This window comes from Epargyreus clarus, unplaced genomic scaffold (genome assembly GCF_041222505.1).
Source record: "Epargyreus clarus isolate Ecla_fem2 unplaced genomic scaffold, WU_Ecla_fem_2.2 ptg000025l, whole genome shotgun sequence".
Taxonomy (NCBI): domain Eukaryota; kingdom Metazoa; phylum Arthropoda; class Insecta; order Lepidoptera; family Hesperiidae; genus Epargyreus; species Epargyreus clarus.
The window spans coordinates 1,222,693-1,242,160 of NW_027332232.1; the positions used below are offsets into that span (position 1 = coordinate 1,222,693).

General features: G+C 38.1%; 3 protein-coding genes across 3 annotated transcripts in view; 1 reads left to right on the forward strand and 2 right to left on the reverse strand.

Annotated features, from left to right (window-relative positions):
- The window catches only part of LOC140752767 (uncharacterized), a 222,898-nt gene that overhangs the window by 193,152 nt on the left and 10,278 nt on the right, over positions 1–19,468 (forward strand). The window lies entirely within an intron of this gene.
- On the reverse strand, positions 4,276–6,613 carry LOC140752854 (uncharacterized). Its single transcript, XM_073087213.1, has 2 exons — positions 6,605–6,613; positions 4,276–6,428 (listed from the first exon to the last, which is right to left on the reverse strand). The coding sequence occupies exons 1-2, from the start codon at positions 6,611–6,613 to the stop codon at positions 4,566–4,568; spliced, it is 1,872 nt and encodes a 623-aa protein (XP_072943314.1). The 3' UTR covers positions 4,276–4,565.
- Positions 6,297–19,468, reverse strand: part of LOC140752742 (1-phosphatidylinositol 4,5-bisphosphate phosphodiesterase epsilon-1) — a 107,515-nt gene continuing 94,343 nt past the window's right edge. Inside the window, exons 28-42 of the mRNA XM_073087080.1 lie at positions 17,743–17,877; positions 16,810–17,000; positions 15,896–16,087; positions 14,961–15,180; positions 14,405–14,529; positions 13,542–13,749; positions 12,651–12,853; positions 11,016–11,166; positions 10,431–10,507; positions 9,559–9,655; positions 8,614–8,740; positions 8,156–8,258; positions 7,646–7,748; positions 7,156–7,278; positions 6,297–6,428 (exon numbers count right to left, since the gene is read on the reverse strand). Of these exons, the coding sequence (XP_072943181.1) occupies positions 7,165–7,278; positions 7,646–7,748; positions 8,156–8,258; positions 8,614–8,740; positions 9,559–9,655; positions 10,431–10,507; positions 11,016–11,166; positions 12,651–12,853; positions 13,542–13,749; positions 14,405–14,529; positions 14,961–15,180; positions 15,896–16,087; positions 16,810–17,000; positions 17,743–17,877 (2,046 nt within the window). The 3' untranslated portion in view covers positions 6,297–6,428; positions 7,156–7,164. The remainder of the gene's footprint in view (positions 6,429–7,155; positions 7,279–7,645; positions 7,749–8,155; positions 8,259–8,613; positions 8,741–9,558; positions 9,656–10,430; positions 10,508–11,015; positions 11,167–12,650; positions 12,854–13,541; positions 13,750–14,404; positions 14,530–14,960; positions 15,181–15,895; positions 16,088–16,809; positions 17,001–17,742; positions 17,878–19,468) is intronic.

The following is a 19,468-nucleotide window of genomic DNA, read 5'->3' on the forward strand; positions in this document are numbered from 1 at the left end:
CTGATGGTTAGTAGCCAATACTGCCCTTGTAATCTGTAACCAACTTCATATCAGGCGCGGTCCCAGGGGGTGGGCCACAGAGGTCATGACCTTCCTCCCCCAAAACCGTCGTGTTCAACCCGCACTTGTCAGTTTTTTCCTCATGAGGAAACCCTTCGGATTCCTCTTCGCCGTGGGTAGCGGAGAGGCCATGCCAGACTTCACAATTAATACTAAAGTTAGAAAGTTAGAAAAAAATGGTTGAATAAATCAAATTTCCCCTGTGACCCCTCAAAAACTAATGCTGCAATCAAACCTGCTTCATATAGCGACAGATTCTTAAGCTAATCACAGATACATTGCCACTCTTGAGGACTCAGATCGCCTCATATGTACGTCAGCTGGCATACACCCGTCTAGGTAAATACAGAACTGCTTCACGCTAGAAATAGGTGTGGCGGTGATACCTCCCCGATCGAATGAAATGGTTCTAATCTAACAACACCTATTTCTACCTAATAACGGCAGTGTTAAGCGCTGCTGTGTTCCGGTTTGAAGGGTGTGGTAAGGGAGACAGACTTTTCCGAGGCGTTCCAGCTTAGTCCTCAGGGGTAGCGGCGCATCTGTGGCTGACCTCAGGTAGGAATATCTAATCCTATCTGGGGTTGATTACAGATGTCCATGGACGGCAGTAGCCATTTACCATCAGGTGGACTGCATGCTCGTCTGCTACTCTTATATTATAAAAAAAAAGAAAAAAATTTCAAAGTATAGTAAAATCAGAAACAAACACATTTACTTGTATATTATAATTATATTTAAGTCAAAGTAAGGCATTTACAATTGTGTCACAGTTAATAACTTAAAACAGATAATAAATTAAAATTATAATTATACAGCTTAACTTTACTAATTTTTACAATACGTAATTTTATTATTAATTATTATTCTGATATTATACATTTATTTTTAAACTAAAGATTTAGCATAGCAAAAATATAAGGTATTTCATATTTATACTGTTTATAGATTTGTAAATAAAATAATAATTATTTTAATACAATAATTGTGGAGTATTTTATTATTTAAAGCGTTCGAGGTACTTAATAATGAAAGTAAATAATTACAGATAATAATGTAAATAATTGGAATGTACAATTGTATAATAAGTTATAATTATTTATTGCAATAATAATTTATTCCAAATTTAAAATAACTTAAGGATAGTAGGTCAATTCTATATAACATAAACATTATTTTCTTTGCAATTTTATTTAAAACATACTAAAATTTTGTTAGATACTATTTGAACATCTTTGATAATAATTAAGTATTAATAAAATACCTACTCAATAAATATTTAATCAAATTAATTAACATAAATATTTTAACATCGGTTAAAATTTTACATATTTTTTTATTATAGGCCTACTTTATATATATTTAAAATAGAGATAAAACGTAATAGAATATGTTAAAAAATAATATTATAAGTTTCATTTAAGATCATTTTAATTAATATTCAATTATTTATTGAAACAAATAATGCGACATTTGTAATTTTACATACAATTTAAATGTGGTAGAACTGATTGTCAATATAAAAATATCTCATATTATACAGTACATGTTATTATTATATATTAAAACTCAACTTTTGTCTGTTTGTGTCCACAAAACTCCACAAGTAGTCAATTATTTACTTGGTGTTTAAACAACATTGCGTTTATCTTGTAAAAACTTTTTAGAACTCTGTCAAAAATTTAAAATTTGAATTTGTAAAACTTTTATTCATTCAACAATAATAAAAACCTATTTTTACTAGAATATAAAAAAAATATAAAAATGAAAACAATATTAAAACTAATGCAAACTAAAGATTAACTAAATTGTAAAATAAAAAAGATAAGTTTTAATTACTTTTTATTCCCAGAGGAGTATCTGACTGATAAGATTTTTCAGAATTAAAAATAATTATACATTCAAGTTAATTAAACGTAGTGATTGGAGACTACCTACTAAAATGCTTAACATTTTTGAAAATATGCATGCTAAAAATTATATACATTGTTTTTATAAGACAACTTTTGATATTATTTTCATTGTTTATGTAAACTTTGTATACATATATTTATATACATTCGATTGGCCTATATATAGTTGTAAAAAAATAATTAAGATTCAATATTGAAAGTAAGTTAATATTTGTAGTATTTTAATTACAAAGGCTGTATATACAAAGATACAGCCTTAGTCAGATTTAACATTTGGTTGGGTGGTTAAAACTAGCAATATGAACAATTTGAGACCCGACAAGGATCACATTTTTGTACCGCATATTCCGATTTTTAACATTATTAACAGTCCACAAATTGTAATGAGAAATATAAATACAAAACCAATTTCTTGCTAAAACATAGTTATAATTTACACATTCTTAAATTATATGAAGTAAAAGTATAACTTAAGTATATATTGCACATAATAGCATATAAATATATTAACCAACTCCTTTATTACTTATTATTATTAATCATTTATTATTAATACATAAAACGAAAATATTGACAAATATGATCATAGCTTTTCGTACTACAATAAAAATCTATATTTAACACAGTCTGTACAAGACAAGTATACTATTTTTATTGGAAACAAAAATATGTGCATAATTTTAATTTAACACTACTCTACAAAAATCAATGAAGTTTCATAATAATAGTTCCATTTTAATAGTATAAAATCTCGTATAAGTAATATATCGTAATATAAATTCAACTTGTGATAAATATGCCATTTATTATTTAAAAACACGCTAATATACATCTATAAGTCTAATTTATAATAATTATTAAAAATCTCACTATTTTCCCCTCGAATATCGAGTAATTATTAATTATTCTTTGGCTAGTCAACGTTTTATTTATAAATTGATTATTTTGCATTCTTTTCGTACAATCTCATAATTGTTTCTTCAGATAATCCATAGATTTTGTATATCATAAGGCAGAACTACAATGAATTATATTTATCAAATTATTAAAATGATAAAAATAATCCACTTAATAATTTATTATTACTTTTATAATCCACAATACATAATGACTGATGACAGAGTTTGCAAAATACATTGAGAAACAAAATAATTAATTCAATGCATAAATAATATTAATAATTATATAATTACATTCTTTAATTATCATCATTTTTGTTTGTATAATTCATGTTCATTATCATTAAAGAAATAAAATTATAAATAAACAAATTAAAGAATGGTACGGCCGTGCCGCTTTTTTTTGGCTCGACTTGGCGGAGGCACTGCCGTTCCTCCAGATAGGCTGAAAATGGGCAATTATAGTCACGTTCTTTAATGATCTAATATATGAAATATCATAATTATGATGTATCATGTATAAGATATCATTTTTTAATAATTCATTCTCATTATAATATAAAAATTATAAATATAAATATTAACGACTTGTAATAGAATAATAAAATCGCGTTCTTTAAAGATTATTTAATAATCACATTTCTGCATTTAATAATTTTATTGTGTATAATATCATTTTTGTGTGTATAATTTGATATGTTCTGTTCATTTAAATATTGTACGTTTAATATGTTTTTGAAAGGCTTTAGAAAATTACGTATATGTTGGTGCCCTCTTTGATATTAATTTTAAAATTAGGTACATAGTATTTTTGGTTTGCAATAAGTACATTTTTAATATTACAATCAGTATTTCTCTTTTGTCTGTCAACCTATATTATATTTTTATTTCTTCCAAGTTCAATTATATAAATAAAAAAATAAAAATAACATGATAATAATTTTATGTTAAAATCATTATTATGTAGTCTACTATTGGTTTAAATATTTCTACAAATGGCTAGAGATATATTTTGTGTAAATTTTCTTTGCATTTCTAAAAGTTTTGGCTTTTAACTCGTTTGGCATGGCATGAGCATATTTTTTTTGGAAAATTGAAGTATTAATGTTTGTATGATTTTGTATGACTTGATACAATAATAAAAGGTTGTTATTCAAAGTTACGGCATCTGGGATATATGTCATAGATATATAAAACGATCATGCAGTCCATCTTATGGTAGACACTGCTGTATAGATCGTTATTAACACCACATTGAGTTGAAGGATTTTTGGCCTTCTAGACTTCTACTTGAGGAAGTATTTTTTCCTTACCACACACTTCAGACCAGAACAGAGCATCACTTAACACTGCTATTAGAACAGAAACAGGTGTGGCGGTGGTGCCTGTATCGAATGACAGGGGATTCTACCACCTTTTAAAATTATATTTGACACACATAGCTTAGCTCATCTCTGATGACGAGGCACCCTAGCTCTGCTGCTATAAGGCAGTTTGGCGGCGGGAGATTTCCCTGTGTGCTAGGCGATCATGCCCGGGGAGGGCTGTGCTCTGACTCTCAGTCTCCGAGTCTCAGTTTGGAACTTGTATATATACAAGATGTTTAGAAAACTTCGATAGCGTGATTCAGAATACTCGTGGCGCCATCGCTTGACGAGTAGCGGAATCGCCACAGTAATCGGCGTTTCCTCCTTCAAGTCACGAATTCTTTCTCATTTCCTACATCCTGTTCATCTTGTGTCATTGTAATATCCTGTGTTGTGTCATCATTACGTTCTTCCTTTACATTCCGCTTCTTTTCACTACTCTTATCAGTATCATTTTTATCATTATCTTCTTGTAAATCTTCAACATCATCGAGACTCGCTTGACCGGCTTTCAAATCAGCATGTTCGGATTTCGAAATAGCTGAATCAGGGTCTTTCGGACTCTTCTTATCTCCATTCTCTTCTAAGCTCTCGTCGATTATTTCTAGACGTGACCTAGAGAAGAATCTGTGTAGGGATTCTAGTTTGTCCAATGCTCTTTCACTCCTCTCTGATGTCGATGTTAGTGACGTATCGTCTGTCATACACGCTGAGTCGATTCGTTTCGATAAATCGGAGAATGAGTCGGATATCTCTGTTGTTGATGTCGACTTATCGACTTTTATTATCCTGGGTTTGATCACCATACTCGCTGGTAAGTCTGGTATATTTCGAAGGTCCACCAAACTTATTGATCTTAAACTCGGACTTAGATCGAATTCTCTGCTGTATTCTTCTGTCGAAGGTCCAGAACTATCTTCTTCGAAGGGATAGCTTTGGATCTTATGTTCTATGTACCTTAACAGATCTTCGGCTACATGCCTCGCATACAAAACTCTGTCTTCTTGGGACATCTTTCTGTCCATTCCTCTAGAAGATGGCTCGTCTTCTTCTATGATATCAGATAACTCGACACTGTAGGGCAAGCTCTGCATATATTGTAACTGTGGGGGTTTTGTATAAGCGTTAAAGTTTTCTATGTCTTCTTGATCGCTCATCGTGTCGTCTTCAAACATCATATTTAACTCACAAACTCTTAAAATAGCTTCCTCGAAAATATTCTCCAAATCTGTTTTAATATTACTCAAATCTACAACAGTTTCAGAAATCCGTCTGCTAGTAGACTTATCTGTGTCTTCGCCTCTATCTATAACAGTTTCTTGCGTGTGTGTCAAAGTTGAGTCAGATTTAGTTTTACTGAACTCACTGTATGTTTCCAATTTACTTATAGTCATATCCGATTTCGATTTCTCTGACAAAGACGGCGTTAGCGACTTCGTCTCTTTAAACTTCTCCTTGCTTCCGTAATTCTCCATATATTTTAGTAACATTTCGACTAATGTTTCGTTACCTTCATCTACCGGCGTTTCGTCTATAAAGGACAAGTTTTTCACATTTACATTCGATTCTGATAAACTAATTCCTCTTTGAGACTTAATTTCTATGATAGGCTTCTCCCATCTTTTGTCTTCTGGCCCGAAAAGGAACTCCATCAGCGTGATTTTCTTCTCATCCTTATTCCCTTCATCCTCTTTTTCCATACACCCAGTGGTCGCCAGAAACTCGATAAGCGTTTCCATCTTCTGTTCTAATTCCGTATTAACCCTCGTTGGAATATAAGTTTCTACTTCTTCAGTAGGACTTGCTTCGCTCTTGAAGCAACTGCCGCCGCTGCCTTTCCTATCCTCCTTCTGACTTTTGACTATCGTAAAGAAGAAGTCTATTAAATTGGCTATCCGTCTCTCCGTGCCCTCCTCTTCATCAGAGTCAGTTAGATCTGACTCTTCCTTAACTAGCGGACATCTTTTTGGAGTGTCCTCGAATTTCTTAACAAATACGGTATCCTGGACCACTTGGAGGAGATCCCGGGCGAGGCGTACTGGTGACCTGGTGTCAATGGACTCGTAGGTTCCAGCTGGAGCTGACCTCCGTCTGCCCTTGTCGATCCTGATGAAGTCCCAAAGAGATCCTAGTTCTGAGGAGAGAGACGCGCGGTGGTTCGCCAGGCTGTTACCCAGCCGGCGAAAGACCTGGAAATAAGAATACAGTACTTCAATACAATTTTTTTTTCTTCTTGCTATTGAAATTTTTTTTGAGCATTGTTAAGGAAAATTGTTGATTGTCACGTCTCATTTACAACATGAACGAATGGTACGCGTTGACTGTTGGATGATGTTAAGAGATTGGTAAATCGGCAGTAGCTGACCAGAGGCATTTGATCAATCCACGATATTATAATCACATCTACCTGAGGTCCTCAGGGGTAGTGCACCTGTGGCCAACCTCAGGTAGGAATATCTAATCCTATTTGGGCTTAATTTCAGATGTTCATGGCAGGCTCTAGCCACTTACCATCAGATGGACATGCAGTCCATCGTCGTACCGTATCGTAGCTCGCTACCCTTAAACCTTCCCTATATTAAAAAAAAAAATGTGAGCCGTCACGGGACGCTTGGCAGATGTGAAACATCGACATTATTTTGTAAAAGTAATATGCAGAAAAGAACATATTGTGATAGGAACTAAATATGCCATAATGATAAAATAAAATATTACGATTTTTGCGCATGGCGACGCGTCGCCACACCATACACACTACTGCATATAGACTGTATATATATATACCATCGTATAGCGTGGCGGCGCGTCGCCACGGCATGCGTCGCCACGCCAGAAATCGGTTTTACGTGCGGCTATAGATGTTTCACATAAAAAAACAGATATTTAGTGGGATAAAAGAGTACAGTCCTGTCTCACCTGCCACACTCAGGAGCGCCAAGCCCTCAGCTTCCGTAAAGAGACTCTCTTGAAGCGCGCCATTTGTGCTGCGAGGGCCTCCGCCCCCAACGACCCACCGCCTGTCTCCCCTTCGGAATGAACCTGGAAATATTTTATCATCCCTTAGTTATCTGTGTGACTAATTTATTAGTAGATTTTAAAAGAAAGATTATGTTCGGACATTATGTATGTGTGTATGTAGGTATATATGTGTGTGTGCGTGTATATAGGTGTGTGTGTGTGTCTATGAAGGTATGTACGTGTACACACACGTCGGTATGTATGTTTATGAATATATGTCCGCGATTTTCTCAAAACTACTGATACAATCCTTCATTATACTTCTCATTCTTAAAGGAGCCACGTTCCCAGCAAAAGGACAGAGGTGGGTAGACGAGTACATATATATTTATAAAAAAATCTACATTTAATTAAATATACTTTTAGTTCTATTAAGGGATTCTCTTACTTCTCTAGATCCAGATCGTCTCTGCATGAAAGATCTGATATCCTTATCAGAATTCCCTTTCGCCCTTCCTATGCCCTTCCCTAGCGCCGAAGTTGAGACTCTTCTGAAACAAAATAGATCCAAAATTACTACCCAAAAGACTCAAAAGACCATTTCTAGATGAATTTAAGAAACCTAAAAAAATATCTCGTTTATCTGAAAGGTGGTAGAACCCTCTGTGGTTCGACTCCGGCGGCACCATCGCCTCACCTATTTCTGCCTAATAACAGCAGTGTTAAGCGCTGCTGTGTTCTGGTTTGAAGGGTGTGGTAAGGGAGACATACTTCTCCGAGGCGTTCCAGCTTAGTCCTAGGGGTAGCGGCGCATCACCCGACCGAAATCAGGTAGAAATCTAATCTTATATAGGATTACAGATGTCCATACGGCAGTAGCTTACCATCAGGTGGACTGCATGCTCGTCTGCTACTCCTATATTATAAAGTTCAGGTGTTGCTATGACCATCAGCTTACCTGCAGTGTGTGGGGTCGCTGTAGGCCGTCTGCACGGGGGTCTTACCCTCGGAAACTGTGTTATCGCTGATGATACTGCCAACTAGAGGGAAACCACCGCTCCCTGGAAAAAAATAAATATTTTCATTAAATTTACTTTTATTATATATATTTGACGACCCGCGTGGTGGAGCGGTCACCATGCCGGTCTGACGAGCAAAGGGTCCCGGGTTCGATCCCCGGCCAGACGGATATCTAAATGATGAATTTAGATTTCTGTTTCTAGGTCTGGGTGTTTGTGTATTTGTCTATGTGTGTGTTCATGGCACCCACGACACAGGGAATCCTAGTGAGGGGCTGTGAGTGTAGAAAGCGTTTATTTATTATCATAAATAGAAAAAAGAAAGCGGAAGAAAGAGAGAGTGGGAGCAATTTTGTCATTCAAAACATTTTTTTTAAATTTTGGATTTTTTACAAACCAGTTATAGCGCCCCGTGTCATGCTCAACCCGCGTTGTATCCGCGCGATGCAGGCGCGGTGGCGCGGCAAGGGGGCGGAACTACCCTTTTCTTGTAACACGAACCTACCGAGGGTCTTCCAACTGGCCTGGAAAAACATACGCTGTTTTTATATTTTATTAAATTTAATTTGTAAGTATAAATAAAAAGCGTAACTTTTATTTACAATAGAAAAGAGAAATAATTAAAATTCTTAAACATAATCTACAATTTTAAATTAAAAAATAAATAATAACAAAATTAAACTTATAAAATAAAAACGACGTCCAAAACCCTTTCTTGTGGCATAGTGCCCAGAACACTGGCAGCGTTACCTCGCTGAATAGCAAGGCTAATTTTTTGTGCGAAATAGCTGCCAGCCCTCTGGTCACCCGATATACGCTGTTTTTATTTTATTGGCGGCAGAATATTTCGTGGTTTGGACGATGTGTGGTGACTTCCCGCAATTCATCAAGAGATGGCGCCACATGTTTCACGCTATCGAAGTTTGATAAACATGTTGCCTATATACAACTTCCGATACCTACCCCCACAATGAAATCTACGGGAGTCAAAGTTGTATCAAATATCGTACTAAATAACGTATAATTATTTTGGCAAACGATACATAAAATGTGTACCGAAATATTGTATCTTTTTTCTACCGACGTTGTATCAAATATTGCATCAAATAAATGTTTGATCAAATAGTACAAAATATGTATATTTCATCAAATTTAGTACAATTTATTATATCAAATGTAAAAGAAAACGTTGAACAAGATTTTGTTACGAATATTACGTCAAATATTGTTAATCGAACCAAATTTCAAATGTTACATCAAATATGAGACCAAAAATGGTGACAAACATCACACTAAATATTGTACCAAATGTTTGAACAAATATTGGACAAATGTTACATACCTGTGCAGTATAAACCACTTCATCATCAGCCAACGCTCGTTGCTGCGGACCGGTGCCGGCGCGACCACCCCACTCCAACTCTTCCACCAACACAAACCTGGAATTGATACATCAGTATAGCTTCATGCTCTAAGCTGCTAGATGCTGTGGTATTCCACTCAACAAATATGTTTGTCCAATTTCAATGTCCAACATTTGATCAAATTTCTTTGACAGGTGCCCATTCCACTTGTCTTATATCTTTGTCCAAGATTTCTTTATAATCTGCGTAGTTGAGAAAATGGAAACACGTGGAGCGATTGTTTATAACTGGAAAAATCTTTGATCAAATATCGGTGTTGCTAGTAAATTGGATGAAGTCATCATTGGAGAAAAATATTTGACGAGTGGAATACCACCCTATTTTGTAACAGTAACAGCAACACGAGCAACAGCCCATCGCTGGCGATCGCCACCCAGTTGCCGACTGTCGTTAGCCAGTCGGCGATAATCGGCAGCAGTCGCCGGTAACGACATCCAGTGACATTCTACGATCATATATGTCGGTCGGCGCAAGTGGCGGTTTGCCCCGGCTTGAAAACGGTTGACCAAATCAGGAAATAAAGGTCACCGGAATCATAAGTAGTTTTTGGCGAATAATTCTATGACACATTTGTAATGTTGTAAAATCAAATTAACTTTATACACTGGGGGTTTCCATTCCACTTTCCGCCCCGGGCCTCTGACGGCCTTAGTCCGATCACGGTCTGTTCACATATTAGACCCCTTATTTACCGCTAGTTGAATCTAGTATGCCATCTAGATAACACCAATTCTTTAATGTTTTCTTACAGTTAAGTAATTTTGCATTAGAATAGTTTATAAATTTTTACCTTTTTGGGTCGTCATGGCACCGGGCTTTAGTCAGAGCCTGGTAGACGACGTAGGACGCTGTGGCACTCAGAGGAACCTGTAAAAAAGAAGATGAACATGAATACAATATTTTTTATTTAGATAATGTAATTTAGATTTAATTTAATTTAGATTAGATTAGGCAGATTAGATTAGGCAAAAGAAGAAGCGTTAAGAAATAAAAAATAGATCTTTTTTATCTTTTTGTTATTTCATTAGTATTTTTTAGCAAATATTTTGCCTAGTCCTTCCAATATTATCTATTTTTAATTTATAATCTTTTACTTATAGCTATCTCTTTTACCAGATACTTTATAGTGACTATTTTATCTTTCTTCTACTTTTCTTTAATAGTTTCAAACTCCCTTCTATACCTATTACACCTTTTATCATGTTTTTATGACGTCTTTCTTTAACAATGTCACTTTACGACCAACTTTTTCTACAGTCTCTTTCTATATTCATTCTCTCACATAACTCTCTTTTTGTATTATTCTTCTACCCCTCCTTCTCTCTCTTACTTTTCTTATGTCCTAATTCTCTTACTTACCAATTCTACCACTCACCTTGAGTATAGCGTACGGTATCTCATGCGACACGTTGTGGACGCAAACCAGGTAGCTGTCTGGTGGTTTCCGGACCTCCTCGGTGATGGTACTGTAGCTATCCTCGTCTGATGGCTCTGACTTCTCCCTTGTACGCTCTGATGATGTTGATCTGTGAATGGAGTATAATGTTAGTTACATTCGAACTACGAACTAAAATCGTTTGGTAGTGGACGGTAATGTTTCCAGAGCCTATTTACGCGAATGGTAATGTTACGCGACTGGGGATAGTAATGTTATACCTTACTACGGATGGTAAAGTTTCGCGAGCGTTTATATTATACATTTTTTTTTTATAATATAGGAGTAGCAGACGAGCATGCAGTACACCTGATGGTAAGTGGCTACTGCCGGCCATGGACATCTTTAATCAACCCCAGATAGGATTACATATTCCTACCTGAGGTCGGCCACAGATGCGCCGCTATCCCTGAGGACTAAGGTGGAGCGCCTCGGAAAAGTCTGTCTCCTTTACCACACCTTTCAAACCGGAACACAGCAGCGCCTAACACTGCTGTTATTAGGTAGAAATAGGTGTGGCGGTGGTGCCGCCGGAGTCGAACCACAAAGGGTTTCACCACCTTCAAAATGTAGTTGTAGATAGTTATGTTTTAAGCGTATGTTATTTACTCGAAGGCGGAGGGTAATGTTACCTGGCATATGTTTTACCGACTGTGAAGGGTAATGTTTTTGAGAGTATGTTTAGTTTTACTCAGCTGGGGAGAATTAGTTTTCTAGGATCCCGTTTCGTTTCGTTTCTTCTCTTTTCGGCTTTGTATTGTTTAGTACTTACTGAACGCGTAGGATAATGTTTTCCGAGCGTTTGTATTTTACATGGTGGGTAATGTTACGCGATTGCGGAGGATACAGTTTCGAACGACGGAGGGTAATGTTTTCGATCGTATGTTTTATCAGGCTCTGAAGGGTAATGTTTTCAGAGCGTATGTATGTAATGCGGGGTAATGTGACGTGACTACCGAGGGTAATGTTTGCTAACTACGGAGTGTAAAGTTTTTCGAGGGTGGATAGTAATTTTCGTATGTATTTAATCCGATTGCGGAGGGTAATGTTACGCGAGTGCGGAGGGTAATGTCCAGAGAGTGCTGCGGGTAATGTAATGTAATTTACCCGATTATGGAGGGTAATGTTCTCATGGACAGTGGAAGGTAATGTTTAATGAATACAGAGAATGTTTAATGTTTTCGATGGTGGAGGGTAATGTTTTTTTGAGGGTAGGTATTAAATCTGTCTTTGGAGGAAGTGCTTTAATGACGGCGGAGGGTGATGTTTTAATGACTGTGGAGGGTTATGTTTAATGCCTGTGGAGGGTAATGTTGTCGAAAGTAGACATGTTTACCAAACGAGGAGGGTAATATTACGCTAGTTCAGAGGGTAATGTAATGATAGTAAGGAGGGTAATGTTATGTGAGGAAGGAGAATAATGTAATGTGAGAAAGGAGGATAATGTTATGAGACTAAGTGTAATGTTATGGGAGTAAGGAGAGTAATGTTATGACAATAAGGAGGGTAATGTCACGCTCGTGTGGCGGGTAACGTCACGCTCGCGCGGCGGGTAACGTCGGACAGCGTGCGCACCGGATGCTGGTGAGCCAGGCGCGGCTGCTGGGGTCGTCGCCGACGCGCTTGAGCAGCAGGCGGGCGCCGGGCCGCGCGCGCAGCACGCGCTCGTGCGGCGCCAGCACGCGCTGTGTCGGCGCGCGGGACGGCAGCTCCTCCACCAGCACGTGGTGAGCGCGGGACCCGCACACGCCGGCTTTGGCCAGGCATTGCGCTATTGCCTGTGGGTGATAGCTCTGTTATGGTACGCTTCTGTTGCCGCGATTTTCTTTTTTAAAGAAAGAAGTTGGAAGTAAATTTAAATATAGATTTGCAAGTACCCACGTCTCCTGATGGTAATTGGCTACAGCCACCCATAGACATCTGTTATCAACTCCAGATAAGACAAGAGGGCTTAACACTGTTGTTGCAATATATTATAGGCGTGATAGTAGTTCAAAGTGTAACGTTTGCTAATCAATAGTCGAATACAATAATACTAAATATGTCCATCCATCAGCCTTTACGAGTTCACTGCAGGACATAGGACTCCCCTAATCTGCGCCACTCAAACCGGTCTGGAGCCGTCTGCATCCAGCGGTTACCCGCCGTCCGCTTCAGATCAGGCAGAGTAGCAGACGAGCATGCAGTCCACTTGATGTTAAATAGATATTGCCGCCCCCAGACTTCTGTAATCAACCCCAGATAGGATTAGATTCCTCCTCAAGCTAGACCACAGATACGCCGTCTCCCTTACCACACCCTTCAAACCTCAACACAGCAGCGTTATAATATAATTCTGCTGTTATAACAGAAATAGGTGTGGCGGTGGTGCCGCTGGAGTCAAATCACTGTAAGTTCTTTAGTGTTCTTGAGTGTCACCTTTAAACTACCTAGCATACTGTAACTTGGAAGCTTAATCATCCTCACCTCATTAGCAGTAGTATCCTGAGTGACCTTCAGTATAGAGTACGGCTCATGTCTTGCAACAGCATATACAACTAGGAAGTGGATTTTCCTCCTCTCTTTCGGAGACGACGGCTCCAGGTCCCCTCTGCAGCTCTCCCCTGCTAACTCCTCACAGCAACGCGAGAAGATGAGGAGTGACGCCATGTTCAGAGGCTGGTTTGTTGGTGAGCTGGAAGGTTTAAAGATCTGGAAGTTATTCAGAACTAGACTACAGTTATATATTAGAATATGAGTGGCTGTAGATGACCCCATTGCAGGAAGACTGTAGCCAATATTCTGGATTTATATTCTTAACCTGAGATCTAAATATTTAAACGCATCTAAGCTATTTTATTGTTCTAAGGTTATCCTAGGGTTCTGATAAAATTAGGTCATATTCCATCTGCAATGCCTGTATTTTCTTATGATGTTTTCACACGTTAGCAAGTCATAATTAACTTCAAATCCGCACATATATGTCTCTTCAAAAATTTAGAGGCTTGTCTGGTCTCTAACCTCAGTCTCTTCGAAAGAGAGACAAATTCATAGTTGCTTGGGTATTGAACCTTCTTTCGATTGAGCGGCCGGGTTTCTACTAACTATTAATGCTCTAATGACTGAATAGTTAAAATTTATGACAATCCATCCATCCATCCATCAGCATTTTGAGGTCCCCTAATTGGCCACTCCAACCGGTCCCGTGCCCTTTGAATTCAGCATGCAAAATTTATGACAATAGGGTGTTAGAATGTTGATCCTACCACACCCACGTAGTTAAACTTTATGATGATAACACGTTAATATGATGTTGATCCTACTACACCTAGGAGAAGGTCAAAACTTACCGTAACCTAACGTGCCGGTAGCCAGGCCTCAAGCATTGCAGAGGAATGACTCTCTGTGACAGCATGTAGTTGGTATCCGCGTCATAAATCTCGAAACGAACGAACGCCAGCTCCGGAAAATTTATCTGGAATTAAATTAGACAATAGATAAAAGAGAATAGAAAGTTATGTACATTGAAAATATAATATAGGTAGCAGAGGATCATGCAATCCACCTGATTGTAAGTGGCTACTGCCGCCCATCGCCATCTGTAATGGACCCCCGATAAGATTAGATTTCCACTTGAGCTCAACTATACCTGCGCCACTACCCATGATGATAAAGCTGGGATACCTCGGAAAAGTATGTCTCCCTTACCCCTCCTTATTCCCACAATTTTCAAAGCAGAACACAGCAGCGCTTAACACTGCTGTTATAACAAAAATGGGTGTGGCGGTGGTGCTGCTGGAGTCGAACCACAACGGGTTCTACCACCTTAAATCTGCTTTAAATATGCTATGTGATGAGTAGATTCTAGACTAGACTTAAGTAGCAAAAAGTCCATATTTCAAATACCTTAAAATTAAACGTCTCATTCCAGATAGGATTAAGCGCGTTCTTCCTTGCCACCTTTGTCCTAATCTTTTTACAGTCAGCTGGCACCCCCAGGATCTCCACTTCCACGAAGGCGTTGTAGAAGGAGTAGACGTTTTCAGCCACATACTGCCCAGATATCACCGAGAGTGTCAGATGAGCTGCGTGGATGCCGTCGAACTCTTTTTCCATTGGGTTGAATCTGAAAAATGGTGGGGGTGTTGAGTAGTGTGATAAGGCAAATTAAGTTTTGATAAAGATGATAATAACAATAATATAGGATAATATTTCAATGTAAAAATTAACAAAAGAAAGATATAAGCAGAAAAGAAATGAAAACGAAAGCAAAAGATAGACTGCGAAAGTTTTATTTGGATTAAATACGACGAATTTTGATCACAAACTAAAAATAAAGAAACTATAAAAGGATACAAAAAATTGCGACTATTTTTTTTATAAATGAAGGTTGTGTTGCACGTTTGCTGCGGACAACAAAATCTTAAACCTTCTCCTTGAAATTCGACGGGGGAGGCGAAATTCGACCCCCGATATTACTATCGAAAAGTCTACCTAGGTAGATTAATATATTGCACGGCTATAATTTTTTTACACTGTTTTAATGACTTTGAAACCAATTTCTTTACGTTGGCCTGGGTTTGCTAAACAGGAAATGAGTAATAAACCAAGGAGAACCAAAATACCTGTCGCTATTTTACCACAATACCACAACCAAAATACCCACAAATAAACGTGCCACACCGAGAAACATATAATTTTGTACGGCTGGTACAGACCATTAGAACCGAGGGGGACCGAAATGTGCCTGGTACTTAAGCGACACCGTTAGAACTGATTACTACACTAACTTGCATAAATGTTAACTAATTTAAATGTTAACTAATTTTCTCTGAACTTACCTTCTGTAAGCAATATGCGCAGGATCCCACATCACAGCTGGTTTCCTGACATATCCAGCACATCCGTTGCTCTCGTACAGCGCTGCGTTCACCGCCATCGCCGCATCCTCCGTCTGGTAGTTCAATGCTACCAGCTGGACACCACAGGACCAGAACATCACTGGGTCCAGGTTCGAGGAGTCGATTCTTAGGCTGTTGGCAACATTGGTTCGTTAGGGATTTGGTCTTGATTGTCAATATCTACCACTACTTCGAGATGTTTTATTTATGAAGATGAAGTGGAAGTAACTCCATATTACCTCTTGCTCATAGTTACACACTAAACAAAGATTAATTGTGTATATTAAGAATTTACAGATACGGTGGTTAAACGTAGTAGAACCCTCTGTGGTTCAACTCCGGTAGCACTACTGTGTTCTAGTTTGAAGGGTGTGGTAAGGGAGATATATTTTTCCGAGGTATTACCCCTACCGGCCGCTACCCCTGAGACACTAAGCTGGAATGCCACAGAAAAATATGTTTCCCTTACCACATTTCAAACCAGAACTCAGCAGCGCTTGACACTGCTGTTATAACAGAAATAGTTGTGGCGGTGGTGCCGCCGTATCACAGAGGTTTTCATCACCTTCGATCTTGTTAACGATTTATTAGTCTCATAGTAATTGGCAATAGAAATTATTTTGTGATCTCAGAATTTTAGGACGTTATAGTCCGCGCCAAACTACTAGTCCGCTCTGAATATAGAAATGAATCGCGTCGCCATGGCAATTGCATGACCTACACCTGCTCGCAACAACTTCAGAGCGGACTAGCAGTTTGGCGCGGACTATACCACGTCTAAATCAATGAACAAAACTTAATCCTGCATCTTTTAAGCATCTATTCTCTAGGCTTACATCTATCAGGTCACTTACCCGGCGGGATAAGTCCTGACGAGCTGCGTCTCAGTATGCGCGACGAGTGCCATGGGGTGCTTCCTGCAGATCTTCTTGCCAATGGCCTCGTTCATGGAGGAGCATCGGTAGCAAGGGTGGTGGATCGCTGGGGCGTTCAGGCAGCGCGCGCGTGGTGTGCCTGATGACTGGGACTGGCTGAGTGCTAGTTGCTGGTGAGGTTATTGTAAGTGTTAGCTAAAGATTAAGTATATAGCGCGTGGTTTTAGTAGACTATACCGTAATTAGAATGGTTGAAACTTTTGAGGTTATTGAGACTTTTGGAGTAGTGAGAGACTATTTAGAACTTTTCTGATATGCTATGATGAAGAAATTGTTTTTTTAATGTTTATGTTTTGTTTTGATTCTTGTTTTGTTAGTCATGCTGCTATGTATTCCGTTAATAAAAAATATTTTATTATTATTATAGTGCAAGAAGGTTGTTTCATTATAGCAATCTCGAAATGTTTAGTAAATATTATTGGTGTTGACAAAAGCGCTGAACTTATTAAAAGAGAAAATATACGTAGAGACAAAGAAAGTGGAGAGATAGAAAGACCCAAAGTAACAGAAGAACGATGAAATTACAACATAATAAAGCGACAAAAAAGATCTGAAGAGAAAGAAAGATAGAAACACAAGAGTAAGAAAAGAAAAATAGGGAAGAAGAAAAGATATTTAACAAATTAAATGAATAAAATAAAGCAAAAATGACGTAAAGGAAAAAAAAATAATGAAAGAGAAAATAAAGCAGATACATTGTTCTTATTTGGGTATAATAGGACTAGATATGAAATAATAGAATTTAGTCCTCCTCAAAAAACATTCTTATTTGAGCCTATCAATGGTCAAATTTATTTGTACACAAAATCAATCAATTCTTCTACCACTGTGGTCTGAATACTAATAACTTACCGTGGCGGTGCTGTCACTGCTCTCTGATGATTCGAAGCTACTGCATGCAGCGCCGCTGGAGCTGTCCCTGTGTCCACTGGGCTGCTTGATGGAACTCCTGGGGGATAGCGGGCTTAGTCCTCGGAATTTTATCGCCTGAAATAAGCAATTTTAAATTTAACCTTTTTAATTGTTAGCCATTGGTCCATTGTTGTCTCAAGTTTCTTTGTAAGCCTTGAAAATTGAATGGTTTCATCATTGAAATCAAATACGTTTCACAAATGTGCGGTGCTTTTTTTACATAATATAGGAGTAGCATGCAGCCTCCCATGGAAATCCCAGCATACCGCCGCCCATGGAAATCTGTAATGAACCCCAGATACGATTGTGAGATTGTGCATCTATGGCTGATCACTGAAGATATCTTTCCGTGACTATACGAGTGGATATTCATAGGCCTGGAATTAGGGGGGGGGGGGGGGGGGCAAATTCAGATGGCGGCCAAATTTACACCTTACAAACGAATGGACCACTCATCATTTACTTAACTTTTACTACACTACGCACGAATTATTATTCGCGAGGCGCATAGGCATAGTCCGGTAAAAATAAGCACCAGATCGGGGGCGGTATTTTTCACTTTTTGCCCCGCCTAAAAAAAATTAAAAATCCGGGGCTGGATATCCATTAGAGTGACGACTTGATGGAATATTTGTTCGAAATTAATGGGTCACAAATACAGGGGTATATAATTTGTAACGTGAAGCAAGATTTTTTTTTAATTTCTGTAAATGTTGGCTGATTTGCATGTGAAGCGAATGTCTATACAATTTTCATTGCCGCCAACATAATAATCACGCAGGGGATGATGAGTGGAAGAAAGCGACGCGCGGCCATCTTAGCGATGATATTCATTCGAAAAAGTAACCGCCTAATCTACATCGCTATTTATATTTAAAATTAAAAACTAATGTCAATTAGCTATAAAATGTTAAAAAATAATTATTTGGACGAGAAAAGGTGCTTCAGCTAAAATTTCATCGAAACAAGTAAGATCCCGAACAGCTACCATCTTAATTCTTGACTAAGTGGAGTGACAACTATGATCAGCTTCAGGTAGAATCCCTGTCCTTAAAAGAATTGGTTACAGATATCAATGGACGAGTGATTGACCATCAGGTGGACTGCATGGTCGGTTTCTACTTTTTGGCGTGACAACGTCTTATAATTCGATGGAGCCGGCTGCACGCACCAAAAAACATGACTCATGCGGCGTTACCTCGCTCTGAGGCGTTCCATTTAAGGCTTGAAGTGCAAGCGAGAGCGCGGAACGAGCGACAAAGAGGCACACTCGGTCTCCGCGTTCGGCAGCGTTCGACATAGACAGATGTCGAACGCTGCCGAACGCGTCGGATCCATACAAAATATCTATCAAACAAATCAAATTAAAATTTTCTTTTGAAAAAAGGAACCATTCCATCAGTATTTTCTTATGACGTTGTCACGTTCAACTATCGTCAGTAAACCGACTTTACAGACAACCAATTTTATAATATAGAAGCAAACCTTTAAGTACGAGTACCTTCGGAGTCTTTTTTACATAATATAGGAGTAGCAGACGAGCATGCAGCAGGTGCACTGCTGCAATGGTAAGTGGCTACTGCCGCCCATGGACTTCTGTAATCAACCCCAGATACGATTAGATATTCCTACCTGAGTTTGCCCACAGATGCGCCGCTACTCCTGA